An 18,173-nucleotide genomic window follows, 5' to 3' on the forward strand; every position below is an offset into this window, starting at 1 on the left:
TGGGTCAAATACCAAATTCTCTAAAGAGGGCTTCTAACTGGGCCAGCTTGTGAAGATGTACCCCCTGAGCCAGGCAGCCACAGCCACCTGGCTTCTCAGAGGTATCGCATCTCCGTTCCTGTCTCTGGGAATATTTGTTTTATTAAGGAGTGATCAAGGCTTTCATCCGCAATTACAGACAATCCAACCAGGAGAGAAGCCCACACATTTTGCAGAAGTCTTTTCCAGAGTGAATGAAAATACTCCAGGAAAGACAATCCCTTGAAGTACAGGAAGGAAATAGAGTGCGCCTTCTTTATTGATTTTTCAGATACTTGATATTTTATGTTTACATATATATATAAATATATATACTGCTGTCTTTATATATATATATATATATATATATATATATGGTTGTATATTTGTATCTATATAAATATATCAGGCATTTGAAACAAATCTCATGTGCTAATCTCATGTCTTAAATCATCACAGTAATCCAGGTGTATGGCCACATGCCAGTAATTCCAGTACTCTAGGAGGTTGAAGATCATAACTTTGAATCCACACTGGGGTAACTTAGCAATTTAGAAAAAAACTATCAAAAATAATAAATTAAAATAGGGCTGTGGATGTACCTCAGTGCAAATGCCTGGGTTCAATCCTTGGTACTGTGAAAAAAAATCTTCACAATAAAGGTAGTTTCTATGATCCCGACACATTTACAGAAGGAAACAGATATACAGAAGATAAGCAGCTTGCCCCAGTCATAGTAATCTTATAATCTGAACTGGAACTCAAGTGGTCTAACTCTAGATACCCAGTTTATAACTTCTATGCCTTCTTTCTGTACCTATCTTTCTGTGTCTCTGTCTCTCTCTCACTCTTCCTCCCTCCTTCTCTCACGCTTCCTCCCTCCTTCTCTCACCGTGGGTGCACATGCATGCACTCATGGATTTGGGAGATAGTGCTTCAAATTATGATTATAAATATAATTATACCAATGTATCCATCAAAATATTTGAAGAATATATGAAAAATGTGTATGTAAAAAAGGCTATAATTTGAGGAGCACAGGAAAATTTTTTCAGATTTTCTTTCAGAAAGCAACAGAACTATATTTGAAGTCCAAATCTACTGCTGTGTGGCTTTGGATAAATTCCCTAACTGTCCTAAGCCTAGCTCCTCAAGACACAATATATACAACATACAAAGCATATGAAAAAAATGCTATTCCTTTCCTTTAATAAGCTCAGTAAATGGTTAAATAACTGCACCTGTCACTGTCAAGGCTAACATTACTATAAAACACTTTCTTGTTGCCTGGAAGACCATGAGTCCAGGTACAGAAAAATTCCTATTTATATTTTTGATGTTCTGAACACTGAGCTAAGTGTTTTTACATGGGATATGGTTTGGGGTGTGGCTCAATAAATACCAATCTGTATACATTCATATGAAATTTACCACAGAAACTGACAAGCTTGTTCATTGTAGGGCCAAATTAATTATAATAAAACATTATTATAAGGCATACATCATTTTCCTCATATCAATAGAAAATTTGTTCTATGAATAAATTAATGAAAGAATAAAATGGATGAATGAAATGATAAGATGATGGATAGCTACACAGATGGAAAGAAGGAAGTAAGATATGAAGGAAAAGACAGAGGGAGGAAAGTAGGGAAAAAAGGAGTCAGGCAGGCTTGAAAAATATTTTAAGTCACAGTTTCCGTATTCAAGAAATGTGGAGAAACACAGGATTTTCAGCTTCCATGTCCAACAATAAAACGGATGTACAGAAACTGGGATAATCCACTACAACTATTTCTTTTAGAGATCAAAATATACTGTAGTCAACATATAACAGCAGCTGAGGTTTATGTGTCAAGTAATTCAGAACATACTTGTCTGAATGTTACTTTAAATCAGTTAATATTTTGGATGCCAGGAAATGTCAATACTCATATGAGCATTGATATATATTCAAAAACTAGTTTTACAATTGTGATATATTTTTCATTTTGTCTACAGATTCTATAACTCTTTGTCATGATATGTTAATCTAACCTTTGGTTAGGAATAATAAATTAGAAACGGTACTCTCTGGTGCAGATGCTAATTTCTCAATAACCTACCAATCATCTGCTTCTTAATCTTGATTTCAGTTTGTGATGGTTTCAATGATACAGTGCAACAACATTTGAACATTCTGCTTTGGTGAAAATGGAAGCCACTGGTTCCTTGGAGCTACAGATTATAGAGTGAGTAGAAAGGAAAATATAATAGGAATCACAAAGGGTATTCTTCCTGTAAACACATTACATATGCACGCATGTGTGTGTATTTTGCTGGTGACTGAACTCAGAGCTAAATTCTCACAATGAGCTAAATTCTTACATATTTTTAAAATTATTTTTTCTGTTTGTTTTTGAGACAGGGTTTTATTAAATTGCTAAGTTGCCCAGGCTGGGTTCAAACTTGGGAACCTCCTGCCTCAGCTTCCCAGAGTGCTGGAATTACAGGCATGCACTGTGCCCAGCTGTATATCATACATTCTGGAATTTGAACATTTGAAAAGAGCTAGCTACTACTTTTTAAGTTTGACTGACTTACAGGCAGAAGACTAGGTAGAAGTATAGTTCATGGAAAACTGCCTAATATAAGGTGATGTTACAATTTAAAAATGTATTATTTAGAAAATTATTGTTTGGACTCTTAAGCACATTCAAAAACACTAGGTAATGTATGTTTTGCCATCAAAGTCTCCAGCAACTGCAAAAGTTTTTGCAAAATGAAAATTCCTATTTGGTGCCACCTGCGATGACTTGTGCCTTTTGGCCTGTTCATTTTGGAGAAGGAAAAAAATAATAAAGATGTTGAAACAGAAGGTATAAATCCCATGCCATCTGCTTTGTTGCTAACCGTTCACACTTTGGTCACACCAGGATTTACAAATCAATTTTTAGCATAAAGCGGCTTCAACTTCCACTACCTGCTGTTTGACATCTCACATTCTCCCTTTCACATCCCCTAGGCTGTGTTGTTGTATGTGAATGGCAGTGTATAGGCCTAAATTCTCGAGATTATGCACATATGTGAAAAGCTGGATCAGAGACCAAACTAGTTTGCTGATTAAATACTAGGCAGACTCTGAACCTATTCTCTACTCACAATACATTCTATCAGTCATCACTGGGCAAAAATCAGCTCTCTAAAGATGTGTGTATGGAATAACTTGATTAACCTATGAATTCCTGTCTAATTAGTATTTATCATGAGGTGCCCATGAACTAGTCTTTCGACCTTATTTTTAATAGGGTAATTTTTTCTCCTGCATTTGAATTTCTACTGATTTTTGTGGATATAGCAGCAACTGCATAGTAATTACATTATTTCCCAGCTTTCTACACTATCAGTAATGAGATCAATAACTACACTATAGGCAATCTATGTCCAGTTTCTCATTTCTAGTCTAAACTAAATTTGGGCTATTACACCCACTGGCTTCAGAGAGGTGCTAGTCTTTTCTCCAGAGAAACCAATGATGAAGACATGGCAGAAAATGTGATAGAATTAAGGAGAGATTAAGACCTCTCAAATGGCAACATTCTGTGATGCTGAGGGGTTATTTGGATAATTAGGAACACTTCCTAATTGTCTCCTACCATGAAGCAATTTTTCCTTTTAGTAGATCAGATAGATGGTGTCTCTTAAGCAGGTAAGTCTAGATAAGTTTTATCAATTTGCACACATGAATTAAGGGAGTATGAATAATATATGCACTTTTCATTCTTTGGAAATCTTAGGGTCCTTCTCTATATCCCTGTTTTTTTAGGGAAAATGTTACTCTTTTCTTTTTTCAACTAAACAAAAGAACTTATAAATTTGCTTCATCAAGAGAAGCAATGTTCATAAAATTTTATTGTGGCTAACAAGAGAAGGAAAACTAGGACACAGGGAATAACAACAACAACAACAAAAACATAAGAGTAATTACTACCTGCTTCTAAACACCATAGCAACAATTCTTATGCATCATACTGCTGGGTACAGGAAAATATAAAGCCAAACCAAAACCCAAACAAACAAAGCCCTTTATCGTTAGTTCTAACTCTACTACCTAAAAACAATCAAATAAGTAATACTTTTCTAATGTGTAGTCCTTCTAATTTCAGAAGTGACCACTACAAGAAGCAGGCAGAAAGCAGTGTGCATATCATAAAGCTGTTTGGGGGTAAACATGGCATCCATCCATAATTAATGGGTGTATGGTACACCCTAACCAGTGTTTCTCTATGTCTTGATATTTCCATTTCATTGTGATCATAAGAATAGAAGTATGATCATGGAGAGATGGGAGAGATCCAAGAGGTTTCATAGAAAGTAAAACACCAAAACAATGGAGAATCCACTCATACTTCTTACTGCATCTAATTTAAATTTAAAATTTGAAAGCGTTTTTGGTGAGGCTTTCTCTGGTTTGTTAGACCTAAATCAAACTCGAATTAGAGACTGTGCTGCTTTCATATCACACCTGGGCAGTGAGAAGTTGTGGGGTAAAGTCATAATCCTTGTTATGCTTGGGACTCTGGGACTATCGCTAAAAATGAACACAGCCCTAGGACGTAGAAAAGAAAGACAGGAGCTTTATGAGGCAATAAAAATATACAAATCGGTTGGAGACTTGGAAGGCCACCAAACAAGAAATGAAATCAAGGTGAAGAGTATCTTGAGGAAGAAGCTTCAGGGTTGAATTGGGAGGTGGAGGATATGACATCCTGGGGGAGAGATAATCTTTTGGTCCTGATGTGGTGAATGTCATTAGTGTAGTGACTGTGAAAAGTGCTAGGAGGAAAGGGAGGCTGAGAGGACAGAGGGTGTTCTCAGGAAAATCATTAGGCTAGTGCATAAAATGCAACAGACAGTTCAGGGTCTTGCTACTGTCATTAGCCCATGGACCAACAGCATTGGGTTCCCGGGAGAGTCTACTAAAAATACAGAATCTCAGGCCCCAGCCCGGACCTAGTGAATCACAATCTGTATTCTGTCCAGTCCAGAGCTGATTCATTTGCAATTAAAGTTTCAGGAGCAGTGGGCTAGAGCATATCTGAATTGAGCATTTGGCTGAACTGAAGGAGATATCTGCTAATATGACTTCAGGCATTGCTGATGTGTCAAATGTTTGTGTAAACAATGTGCTGGAATATTAAAACAAAACCATTAACTCAGCTGCCTCCAATGTGGAAATGTCAGAATTCCTTGGCTGAGAACACTGATGCTTTTCCTGAAGACTGTGCCTTATTATTTTGAGGATGGTCCTGCAGGCTTGTTTACCGCAGGGTATAGTGCAGAGCTCTGGTCAGGAGGCAGATCGCCCAGGTTCCAATTTTACTTCCTCATTGCTCTGTGATATTTGGGAGGGTACAACCTCTTTGAACCACAATTTTAAAACTCCCAAATTATAGCTCCAAACAGAAGCTGGGAAGATTTGTGCTGAGATTTAGTCTCAAATCCATCCATTTTCCTACAAATAACTCAAATTTATCCTTCTTTATGCTTTAGTAGTGCTCCATTGTGGATCTCAAGACCATAATGCTGTGAACAAAATCAGACACAGAAGGTTTACTACCACATGGTTTCTCTAAAACGGGAAGTCCAAAATACGAACAAGTTAAAGAGCAAATTAAAAGAGAGATGGTAGGAATGGGGAGGTAGATCCTGCGGAGGTGGGAAGGGGTTGTGAAGGTGGGAGAATTGAGTGTGGGGGCAAGGGGGAGTCAAAATGACCAAGATGTGATAAGTATATGAACAAATTTCCCCAGGTGCATGTAATTATTATGTATTATAAACAAATACTAAAAAGAAAAGAAGGACGGAAGGAAGGAAGGAAGGAAGGAAGGGGAGAAAAGAAAAGAAAGAGAGGAGAGGAGATGGGCTAGGGCTTAAGATACTCCGATATTACCTGCTGAAAGCTCATGCTTTTGCCATCTCCAAGACTGAATTTGCAAATCTATCTTAGATTGATACTCATCCTTTTTCTCTCTACACTTTTAACCAGAAAAATCTCACTAGCATAAAATTTTCACAAAGGATGAACATATCGCTTAGCATCTAAGGAGCACTCAAATGACCACAGGTTACTATTACTATTGCTATCATTATTACTGCCTTTCTATGTTTACTTTGTTAGGCTGTCGTAGGAAGAAATCTGATTAATACATAAACTATGTGTCTTTAGTAATCAGAAAATAATAAATTTAGCCATTTCCAAACACAGAAAAGTGATCAAGTAGAAGTGAAGGAACATACAGTGAAGAACAGTAATCAAAAGTGATGAATCCAGAAGGGCTCATCTGATTGTGTCTGAAGGGACCACTGGACTCTGAGAAGACAACCAACTGGACCCCAGCAAGGGCCACGAACACTCTGAATGAATACTTCATCACTTGCACTGACCAAACTTGGAGTCATAGCATCAGCTGCCCTCTGAGCTGGCTCACACCTCCACTGAATTAAAGAGATGGGGTGGGGGGGATGAAGCAGGGCTGATACCAAGTGATACAGACAGAGTTCATTCTGATCCATCAGAGCCTGTACCTGCCCGGTTGGCACACAGGGAATTTTGGCTGTTAAATGTTTATAACTTGGGAAATAAAACCTCTGGTGGATTTTAAAAAACAATTTATATGTGTCCAAATTTTTAAAGGCGTTAATTTATTTCATGATGGAGTCCTTTGTTCAAAAGATATTTATTGACCTCCTCTTATAAAATACCTTTGTGTTAGGCACTTGGGTCCAAAACGAATGCTGACATAGACCTGTCTTCAGGGAGCTCATAAACCAGTGTGTCAGGACCGTGAATATGAATTGTGAATATGTCAGTATCCAGGATACATGAGTCACTCAGAATAATAATTTCCTGCTTTGTTTTTTTTTGTTATTGTTGCTTTTTAATCTAAATCTAACACTTGGCCCTGGTCAGTCTGCTGAATAATCTGGCACCAAGGGAGGTATTCTTTGGGTTAATGCTATTTGCTATCTCACGAGTGTCCTTTGTTCATAAGAGCTAGTGTGTCATACCTGGGAGCTTTCCTTCCTTGTTCATCTACAATCTTACTAAATGTCCATAGTCACCCCATCTAAGTGTTTTAAAACAGACGAGAGAACTAATGTCTCCTAAGGCTGAGGTAAATAAGGATGTCAGCCTTGGGATTGCTGCTATCAAACATCAGTTCTCCAATTTTATGTTAGAAAAGATTCATCCTTTGGACCATGTTTCATCCAATAGCTTTACAAGAAATACTCACTCTGTGCAAAGTCAATTAAGATTCCTCTTTTCTCATCAATGAGTATAACTAATTATAAAAATGCTGTACACAAATTAATCAGATTTCAAATTGGGTCACACTTTCAAAATTCTTCACAGGAAATATTAACTAGTTAATGTTTTCCACTGGTCTGAGTCAATATAAATTTAAATTACTTTGGTATTTGCTTACTAGGTGTAGTTCTAATCATCATTTAGTTCTATGTGTTATATCTCCCTCTTTTTTCCTCATAATAAATTCTTTCTATTCTTTTGAAAACTGCTTCTTTCTCATGCCAAGGCTTGTTAGTAGGTGGACCTGACTCTTTCCAGTAGCTGAATGGAAAATCCCATAAACAAAGATTATCCAGTTAAGTCTCAGGAACCACTAAGAAACAGTCTGATTCATTGGGATCTTTAATATTAAGGATTACAAGAGATAGGAGGTGCTAGAAGGAATCAACTTGAGGAAACAGACAATATGGAGAAAGAAGAGTCAAGAATAAAGAGAAGACCAAGTCTTTATGGAACTGGTTGAACCCCTAGATTTTGTGGACTGGGCTCTCAGGAGCAGATGTTTAGACAGAGATTGAGATAATGGTTTTTAATCTATTATTAAAACTTGAGAAAAGAAGGATGTCGAAACAGAACTGGGAAAAGAAAGAAACTAAATTGTGATATAATCTAACAAAGATTTATTAATGCTTGAAGGAAGCTCTGAAGTGAATAATGCCCATCAGAATCACCCACTGTTGGTCAGAAATGGTGGGCCATTTACATCCCCACCTTGCTCAATCACCAGATGTGGATGCTAGGGTGGGACCATGGGCAAGTGTCATTTAATGACTAAAACTGACAAGTCACTGGGAAAAAAGGACCTTAGTTTGTATGGCACAGAACAAATAAAGCCCAGAATATTTTCATTTGAAAAGGATTTACTATGATGAAAAGAAGACTTCTCAATTTCACCTCTGGCCAGAAAGAACGTAAAGAACCTCCCTAACTTATTTATCTCTCAGTAATTCTCAATCTCTCAATAACAGAATGTGTTCCTTTCTCAGAGAACACTGATTTATATATTAATAATGCCCTCTTTGTTCCCACAAGTGACCAAATTTACAATGGTGAGCATGAAAGGAAAATCAAACCAGCGCTCCAGGCTCATTCTGGGAAGAAAATTAAATTATTTTCATATGTGCTGGTTTATTTTCACTCTGGGTAGTTATATTTTAAGCTTTGGAATTTCTGGCAATATATTCCAATTTATATCAATGTACTTTAAGATTGGTATATTTTGATCTATACCAATGTAGCATAAAATTTGCAATTCCAATAGCTCAATAAAAATGAAAGTAATGTGAATATACATATACATATTTTCATACATACTACATATGTAAAGAAATCCAGTGTTGTCACATATTAATGAGAGAGAGAGAGAGAGAAAAAGAGAGAGTGAGAGAGAGAGAGAGAGAGTCAATTTGTACCATGGACCAAAACAAAATAACAAATGGTAATGGTGTAAGGATAAAGCATTGTTTACCAGTGTTAAACTAATCAAAATGAATTTGATCTCTGTTGCCTTTGAAACCCTCCTTATTAGAATGTGTAAATTGTTTATAAACTCTTCAGGATGTTATATATTTTGTAGAGATCTCATATTCCAACTCATCTGACAGAATCTCTAACTAATGTTCAGGTTATCAAGTTTCTAAGGATAATTTACAGAAGCAATAACAGTATGTATGCCACAGGCCTTGCCTTGAAACTTAATAAACGGGAAAAGCAGAAAACTGGGCACTACTTACCACCCGAGTGTGGTGGGGGACCACAAAGCAGGACGACTCCCTGGCCTTCACGCACTGACACTGTACTTCTCATTTTGGTTTTAAAATTTTCAAGATCTGATTTGAAAACAAAACAAAACTGAATTTTAAAAAGGAAAATCTAAGTTTTATACCAAAATATTCCTTTCTTTAGGAAAATAATTTTTAAAATCCCTTCTCAAGAACTTCAAGAGGAGAATATTTCTTTTAAGAGGAAAAACAGGATTTGGATTGGTTTATTATGGCTTCTAGAAAGCCAGCAATACAATGCAAATTCATACCCATGGATTCTATGTTGCTGTAAAAGGGTCAAAAAAGCACGGGGTATCCAAAAAGGCAAAGTATATATTAGAATGAACTAATAAGACAATATGATGATGCAAAGGAGGAAATGAAATATCCTGAACCAAAAAATATTCTTATATATGATTTCTACATCTGCTCCAGTGATTCACCTTATCATTAAGACTTTTAGCTTCACCTTGTCGTAATGATCAATTATTGATGAATTTTCCTCTAAAATATTTGATCATAAACTGCCTTAGTAAACTTTACTCTACCTATGATTATTGTTATTTACAAAAATACTTTAAAATATTGTTTCTGGGTATAAGTCCTATTTGTCTGTGCCTTTCCTATGTCCTGAAAGGCTCAGAGGAAGGTGTAGATCATGACCAGTAAGTACAATTCAAAGGATAACAGTCAATTGAATCCACATATTATCTTTTACTTATAGCTATTAAAAATCAAATTCTTTTTTTTTTTTTTTTTTTGTTACCAGGGATTGAACTCAGGACCTTGTACTTGCAAGGCAGGCGGCAGAACCACTGAGCTAAATCCCTGGCCCTCACATTCTTTTTTTAATCACCCAAGGAATATTTTTCACATGCTTAATAAATTTTTAAAAAACAGCAATCAAGAGCAAATACTATTTTTATTTCCAGTGATTATTTTTAGAAAATATGTAATATTTTTCCAATAACAATACAGGACAGCAAATACTAATGCATACTTTCCAACTTAAATTATACCACAGAGAAAATTCTATTGACTTCATTTAAAAAAAAAAAAAAGCTTAAGTCTATGGGGGAAAAGAGAGAAAGATCTACTGTTTCTCTAAAATCCCATTTAAAAAAAAGTGTTTGTGAATCATAGAGTTAATATACTTGATGGTGTCACTTTCTGTATCTGAATAATCATATTGTCAATTTGTGAAAACATACTCACTCCATGCTTCTTAAGAGATTATATAAATTGCTTAAGTGATGACTATACAAAGCAAGGCAGTGCATGTACTTCAGAATACAACTTGGAAAATTTCAACTTTTGTTTGAAAAATGTTAAAAGCAAAATAATTATCTCATAGCTGATAACATAATCTGGAGATACTTGTAAATATTTTAATCACCACACTTCAGTACACTGGAAGGAAATAAGCCTTATGTGCTTCATTTACTGGAAAACAGTATTAAATTGGTAGGTTATGATCATGCAGTAAAGCAATTCAGCAAAACTCATATTATGTGCACCCAGAAAAGAAGAAAAACAGTTTTTGACCTTGTTTTAACCACAGATTACGCTATAGAAATGACCAGATACAGCATTATATAATCTTAAATTTGTAATTAAACTGCACCATTCTCACAACTTTAAGATCCTTGAAGTGTAACTGAATTGGAACTGAAAACCTGGACTACCCAAATGCTTCCCAATGGCTGAGAGAGGAAGTACATATCAGAACACAGCCTATTCATGAAAAAATCATTCCCAAAGGTCTACTTTCTTGACAAATATATATTTATCATCCTTCCTATTTTTCTGCCCAATTCCTTATTTTCTTCTGCTACATAATTTTACACAATGAAATTTTTCCATCACTGATTTTAGCTACAATGTAAAAAAAAAAAAGATTCTACAGATATCAATAACATCTCCTCCAAGGGAAAATATGTTTTGCCTAAGAACAAATTTACCTAATACAGATTTGTTCACTGGTCCAAACACTTGCCTGATACAGTATGTGAAGGGAAAGAACACTGTTTTGCATACCCAACATGTATAGCTCATAGGACTCAAGCTCTGAGATGACTTCAGTGTGTTTACCAGGGCTTTGTTTATAGCCAAGTACTGTAAATAGAGTGGACTTTTTTTCTAGTATACCGCCATCTCCTGAATTCTTATCCTATGTTTCTCAAGGTATGGTCCAAGGACTACCACATCAGTTTAACCTAGGATTCTTACTGTAAAAAATGCAGATATCTGAGAATCATTTAAAACTCATGAACTAAGATCTCTGGGGGTTATATTCAGGAGCCTGCATTTTTAAAAAGCTCACAACAAAACCTTAAATATACCAAAAATTTTGTGGCTTCCCATTAAAATGTATACATTTCAATCCAGATTAAGTATCCTAGAGTATGCCTCAATTTTTTTGGAACTTATCTAAGTGCCTATGAGATAGAGAATGTGCTAAATATCTATAGACTTCCAAGGATAGAAAAGAAAGAAGTCACTTATTAAACAAGTATTTATTGAGAGCCTGCAAAACTTCAGCCTATTATATGTTAGGTTTTGAAGGTATGAATTACCAGGGGCCTCCTTTCAAGCACAGACCTGTCTGGCCGAAAGACTGTTAGGATTTAGATCTGGAATGTCACCCAAACCCTCATATATTCAGAAGTGGAATACATTCATTGGCATGTACTTGGGATTATAGGGGTGCTGTGCTCCGGATCATAGTGGGTGAGTATGCTGTTAAAAAGTGGGGCCTGGTTAGAAGGAGGTCACTGGGGCAAGGTCTGGAAGAATATATCTCCCTCCTCGACTCTTCCCTTCTCTCTCTGCTTCTTGGTCACCATGAGCAACTTTCTTCACTGCCAGGTCCTTCCCATTACACCCTTTCTACATTTGAGTCTGCCAACCATGGATCGAAACTTCTGAAATTGTGAGCCAAAATAAGCCTCTTGTCTTTTAACTTGATGATGTTGGATACTGTGTCAGAACAAAAGGAAAGTGACCAAGACAAAGAGAAACCTGAGGCCAAGAGCTGCATTTTTATGGCTTTTGGTGAAGTGGCGGTAAATACAATGATGAATGGATACTTAACGGAAAAGTGTAAAAGATGCTTCAAAGAACAGAAGTTGGCCATGTAAAAGCAGGGAGGTATGTGTCTAGGGGTGTGCAGTTATAACTCATTACAGTTTTAATCTGTATTTACTTGATGGCCGATAATGATGGCCATCTGTTTATGTGCTTATGTTCCCACACGTACATCATTTTTAGGGAAATATCTGTTTATATTTTTTGCCCATTTGTAAATTGGACAGCATATTCTTTTGAGTTTAGAGATGTTTTACTTATTCTAGGTACTCTTCCCTTAGTGAATAAGTGATTTGGACATATTACATCAGACAGAGTAGAAGCATGAATGCAGAAGAAAACATATTGCCACAGTTAAGGGATACCAGGATTTTCTAACTTTTGTAGAAACACTACCAACTAGGAGAGGAAAGTAGTCTAAGTGTCTAAAATATTATATCATTAAAATGCCTACTGGCAGACTGCATATGCAGCTCAAAGGCAAATCACACTGTATATGGTCAAATGGTGACAAGAACTGTATTAGAAAAAGCTCTGTTCAAGAATGAAAGTAAATACAAAATAATCCAGTACTTATTGATAGAAACTTTCCAGCTTTTTCTTTCTACCTTATCTCCAATTCTGGCAAACTCTGCCATTATTCTGGAGGCTTTGTGTACCCATAATTTAGAATCAAATAAATTTGATGAAAACAATGTACAAAAAAGTACTGCTACAATCTTAACAGCAAAAGTGTAAATGTTTTCACCTAAAATAGAAAGTATGACAGGAATGTCTGTTCTCACGTCTTTTAGTAAACACAGTACTAGAAGTTATGATCAATGCAACAAATGAGAAAAATGCATAGAGTTTGGAAAAGAGGAAAGTAAAATTACACTTAGGTAATATTACTTTATTGTGTAAATTTAAAAAATCAGACAAACAAACAAATCTTTCTAGAATTGAGTTAAATAGGCCATAGGATAGAATTTCTATATACTAACAATGAACCTGTGAAAATCAAAATTAAATAGTCTTCAATATCTTTTACACTCATTCCAAGGAAAATAAAACATTCAGTTATACACAACAAAACATGCAAAGGAGCTAAGCTTACATACTGAAACTCATAAGATGACAAAACTTTTTTTTTTAAATCACAAGGACCTAAATAAATGGTGAGACATATTATGTACATAGATTGTTACGATTAATATAGTCGTCAGTTCTCCCTAAACCAGTGATGGCAAACCTTTTACAGCTTTCAGTGATACAAACATCCCCCTGTGGCATGCGTGCTATAGGTTTGCCATCACTGCTCTAAACTGATATAGAAGTTTAATATAATTTCCATCAATACCACAACAATATCATGTAGATGCAAACAAGCTTCTATTAAACTGTATCTTTAAAACACAGAAACTGGAATAGCTAAAACAGTTTCAACTAAAAAGAATAAATTGGGAAAAATTGCTGTACAAATATTAAGACTTATTATATAGCCACAATGATGAAGATAGTGCAGGACTGAGAGGGAGAGATACATAGATTTATGGAACAAAAGAGAGGACCTAGAAATAGATACAATGAATATGCTGAAATGATTTTTGACAAATATACACAATCATTTCAATGAGATACTAACTTTTCAATAAGTGATGTTGGAGAAATTGAATAAGTAAGGTAACAAACAAACAAACACGGTCCATAAAAGGAAAGAACAATTAACTGCAAATCACCTAAATCCAAGGTTTTTGCTTTGTGAAATTCCAAATGAAGAGTATGAAAGGGCAAGCTATAGAATTAGAGAAATATTTTCAAATCATATATACAGTAATGAAATAAGTAAGAGCCCTCATACTTCAATAATGGAAAACATACTGTGTTAGTCACCTTCCAACTGCTGGGACAAAAATCTCAACACCTTCAATTTAACGGAAGAGAATGTTTTGGTTCAATGTTTCAGTGGGCTCATTCTATGGTCAGCTGTCTCTGACGAAGAAATGATATGTAGAAGAGTGTGGTAGAATAAAGCTACACAATCCATGGAAGCCAGGAAGCAGAGAAAAAGAAAGAAAGAAGGAGCTGGGAACAAGAATGCATCCTTACAGATCCTGGCCCCAGTGACCCAATGCCAAACAGGCCCCACTTCCTAACAGCAGGCTCAGCTATTAACTAATCAATTGATTAATCCACTGATGAATATAGCACCCCTATGATCCAATCGCCTTCCAAAAACCCCAACTCTGAATACATGAGACTTTGGGGGCACATATTAGATCCAAACAGTAACATGCACTATTTAATTAGAAAATGAGCAAAAGACATAAACAGACATTTCACTGCAGTGGATGTTTGGCTGGAACACACACATGAAAAGATGTTCCAAATCATCAGTCATCGACTATGGAAAGGATGGAGAGACTGGTTTAGTTCAACACTGCTTGTGGGGTTGTAAAATTTTAGAGCCACTCTGCAAAACAGTTCTGACAGTCTTTTTTTCATAGAACTAATCACACAAGTGCTGTATGACCCAGAAACTGCACACTTGGGAGCTTAACCCTGGAATATGAAAACATGTTTGCAGCAGAACTTATACATTGTTCATATAGCTTTATTTTTAATATTCCAAAGTCCAAACAACCCAGATGTCCTCCAGTGGGTCAATGACTAAGTAAATAGTGGTCCATATAAACCATCCTCTAATACTCAGTAATACTGAGAAAAAACTACTGTTATATTCCACCCTTGAATTTGAAAAAGTTAGATAGTGTAGGGGTGGAACTGATCTCTGTGTTAACTGTATTGGTGGATACAGAAACATATGTGATCAAATTGTACAAAAGTAAATAAATAAATACTTGTCAACTTGTGAAACCGCAAGCAAGCAAACATAAATCACATCTGCCTCTCCCTATTCCTTTTCCTTGCTTTCCTCTCCTCCACACCAACTGCAGGCTGTTTAGTGGCTTAGTCTCTTTCTGTGGATCAACTGTGCTGTGCTGCTCTAAGAAAGCCCAAAGCTCTAGGCACAGGAAGGAGCCAGCATCTTCCCAGCAGCCACGAGAGAGGTGTAACAGAGGCCTGAGAAGTACATCCCTCATTCTGAATGTTGCCCTGTGAAAATTTACAAGCATCATCTCTAGGGTATAAAAGCCTCTATCTCGATACATATGTGTTGATTTTCTATATTAGGCCAGGTTTCTACTGGCTACTCAAGGACTTCAGTTTCAGTTGACCTCCCCACCTTGTGGAGAGTGAGACCACAGGAACCCATGAACACAAACAGTAAAAAGAGAGCCGAGTGATACTGACATCCTCTGACATTCAGGATCTCAGTTTTGTGTCTTGATTCTACTGCCCCATATATTGCTGGTGCTCATTTCTCATGTGGATTAAAATAAGCAGACAATAGCTAGAATGTGCTAGACCATGTTTTATGACTTAAAATCAGCCCAAGGAATGACTATTACTTTCTAACAAGCAAGTTGAAGAGCCCCATGTTAATTAAATAACTTTCTCTAGGCAGACTAATCCAGAGACCTTAATAGAAATAGGTACTAATTAGGTATACTCAAATAGGATATTAGAGTGTCTCAAGTGTATTGGACCAAATACTTCTCTGTAGAGCACTATACAGGAAATGCTGGCAAAGGTCATATGTGTAACTGGTGTATAAACACAAAAAGAAATTCTGGCAATAAGAGACTGCAAAGGGCAACAAGCTATTTCCTCCTAAAACAATCAAAATAGAATATAAAAGTGACAATATGGGCCGGGGATTTAGCTCAGTGGTTCCGCCACCTGTCTTGCAAGTGCAAGGTCCCAAGTTTGATCTCTAGTAGCACACACACACACAAAAAGTGACAATATGTCTGAAATTGTGGCCAGCTGACTAAATGGTCCTCAAATTGAAAAATTTAGACCTCTTCCCTGTGGCATCTAGTGATTACTTACAGGCAAAGCATAAAGAGCTAATAAAATCATATCATTAAAAACATGTGTGACACAATCTTGTTGGATGATCTAAGGTAAAGTCTTTTTATTAAAAGGCAAAATAGTACCCAATACTAATAAACTGTACCAGGAACACAGATATAGGCAATGCAGTGGACATCTATAAACAATGCTTTACATGCTTTTAATATAGAAATACATACTGATTATCAGTTACCAAATTAAGTTATTACCTAAGAAATGTAAATGATCAAGTTGCCCTGGAAATAAACAGGACTGTTAGTATAAAAATGTTGTGCATATGCACATGAATATTAAAAAAAACCTTCACTGAAGGTTTGATTGCCCCAATGGGTAATGAAAATCAAGACTGTAGTTTGGCGAAGGTTTTCTCTTTCATCTCCAGGGTATGAAATATTATAAATGTAGAACAATCTCCTATAGTAATTCAGCTTTATGATCAAGTAGTAAACTTTCAATTAGTTGACAAATCTCATTAAAGTACGCTTACTACAAAAAGCAAATAACTCTTTCCAGTGAGAGACACTAGCCTTTCTTCCTATTTTCTGGAACATGAAGAAGCATCTGTAATACACCCCCCAAGTTTGAGTATTAGAGATAGTCATCTAACTCTTAGTTATGTTTAGTATCAGCATGTTAAAAATTCAACTATTATATCTGGCTCTTTATCTAAATGCCCAAATTCAAAATAAATTCAAAATGTCACCTATATTTTTGTTCCCTTTCTCACTAATATATCAGTCCAATCAACAAGTCATTTTTATATAAATAAGTTCCTTCCCACATTCCCATTCCATCAATTCTGTTTATACTCCTTTAGTAACTTATTTTCACTGAGAATTTATCAACATAGTTTTGTTAACAACAACAACAAAAAAACAACAGCTGAACTGATAGAAACACAAAGACAGGGGATTAGCTAGTGGACATAACCACTGTGTGCACTCATGGTAACTGACAGTATTTAGCAGAAATGGATCTAGCTGCCTTGACTGAGGTCATTTGTACTGGGTCTGTGAAGGCAATAAGAAGAGGTGGAGGAGGTCCCTGTTCCTACCTTTAGTCTTGTTGAGTAAACCAACTTAAAATGCAATTATAATAAACATTTAGAATGTTCAGAGCACTCTTCTTTCATACAGTATTGAAGGATTATTTTTAACTAGATCTTAAAGTTAATCATACTTAATTAGTTAAAATTAGAAGAATGGGGCGTAAGCAAATGTTAAAATGACAGACCATGCTCTCTTGTCCAAATGTCTGCAACACAGTTATATAATTAACATACATAAGCATGCACCTCTGCAAGTGAGTGAATGGATATTAGGTCAAAAAATGGGGACTATCTAGGCAATGGAAAATGAATTCAAAATTTTAACCAGGTATTGAAAACTGAGGTTGTGTTCATGATGAAAACTGAACACCATTCTATGGTTAAAGGATAGATGCATTAGATAGGAGGTGAGAGAGTGCATGTAGGGAGATCAGCCCAATGGCTGAATGGATTTACTGTATAGTATAAATCTAAAAAGAACTGGACTTGAATCAACTGAACTGCAGGTGAGTCTTGGCTCCACCATTTACTGAAACAACTTCATCAAATTCTATAATATCATTGAATGATAGTACTGTGGAAAATGCAAAAACAATGCCTTTATAGTACAGCTAATATAAAAATCAAATTAGATAAATTTCAGAAATTTTCTATCACATTGTATAGAAAATCCACAGAGACATTAGAGAGAAATGGAAACAGAGAGGCTGGACTCTGCAGAAAAATTAACATGATCAAATTTAGTGAATTGATTGAATAACTGGTAAAAGAAAATTCACCTTTGTTTTCTTCAAAACTGATGTCAAAATTCATGGAACAGAGTGAGTAGTACAAGTATAAGTGCTTGAAAAATATAAAATGAAAATATTTCACTTTGCCACCCAGGTTGCTTCAGAAACATTTTTTAAAATTATAACTCAATGGCAAAGAAAAAAATAATTGAAAA

The 18,173-nt window shown here is 35.8% G+C and overlaps 1 protein-coding gene across 3 annotated transcripts in view; it reads right to left on the reverse strand.

Annotated features, from left to right (window-relative positions):
* Cntn3 (contactin 3) overlaps positions 1–18,173 on the reverse strand; it is a 372,584-nt gene that overhangs the window by 140,936 nt on the left and 213,475 nt on the right. For all 3 annotated transcript variants that reach the window (XM_087182023.1, XM_021266045.2, XM_004854216.3), the window contains exon 5: positions 9,103–9,198. In XM_087182023.1, coding sequence (XP_087038149.1) covers positions 9,103–9,198 — 96 coding nt within the window. The remainder of the gene's footprint in view (positions 1–9,102; positions 9,199–18,173) is intronic.

The sequence above is a fragment of the Heterocephalus glaber genome, unplaced genomic scaffold (genome assembly GCF_053883595.1).
Source record: "Heterocephalus glaber isolate CG9 unplaced genomic scaffold, H.glaber_assembly_v1.0 deba00001472, whole genome shotgun sequence".
NCBI classification, from domain to species: Eukaryota; Metazoa; Chordata; class Mammalia; order Rodentia; family Bathyergidae; genus Heterocephalus; species Heterocephalus glaber.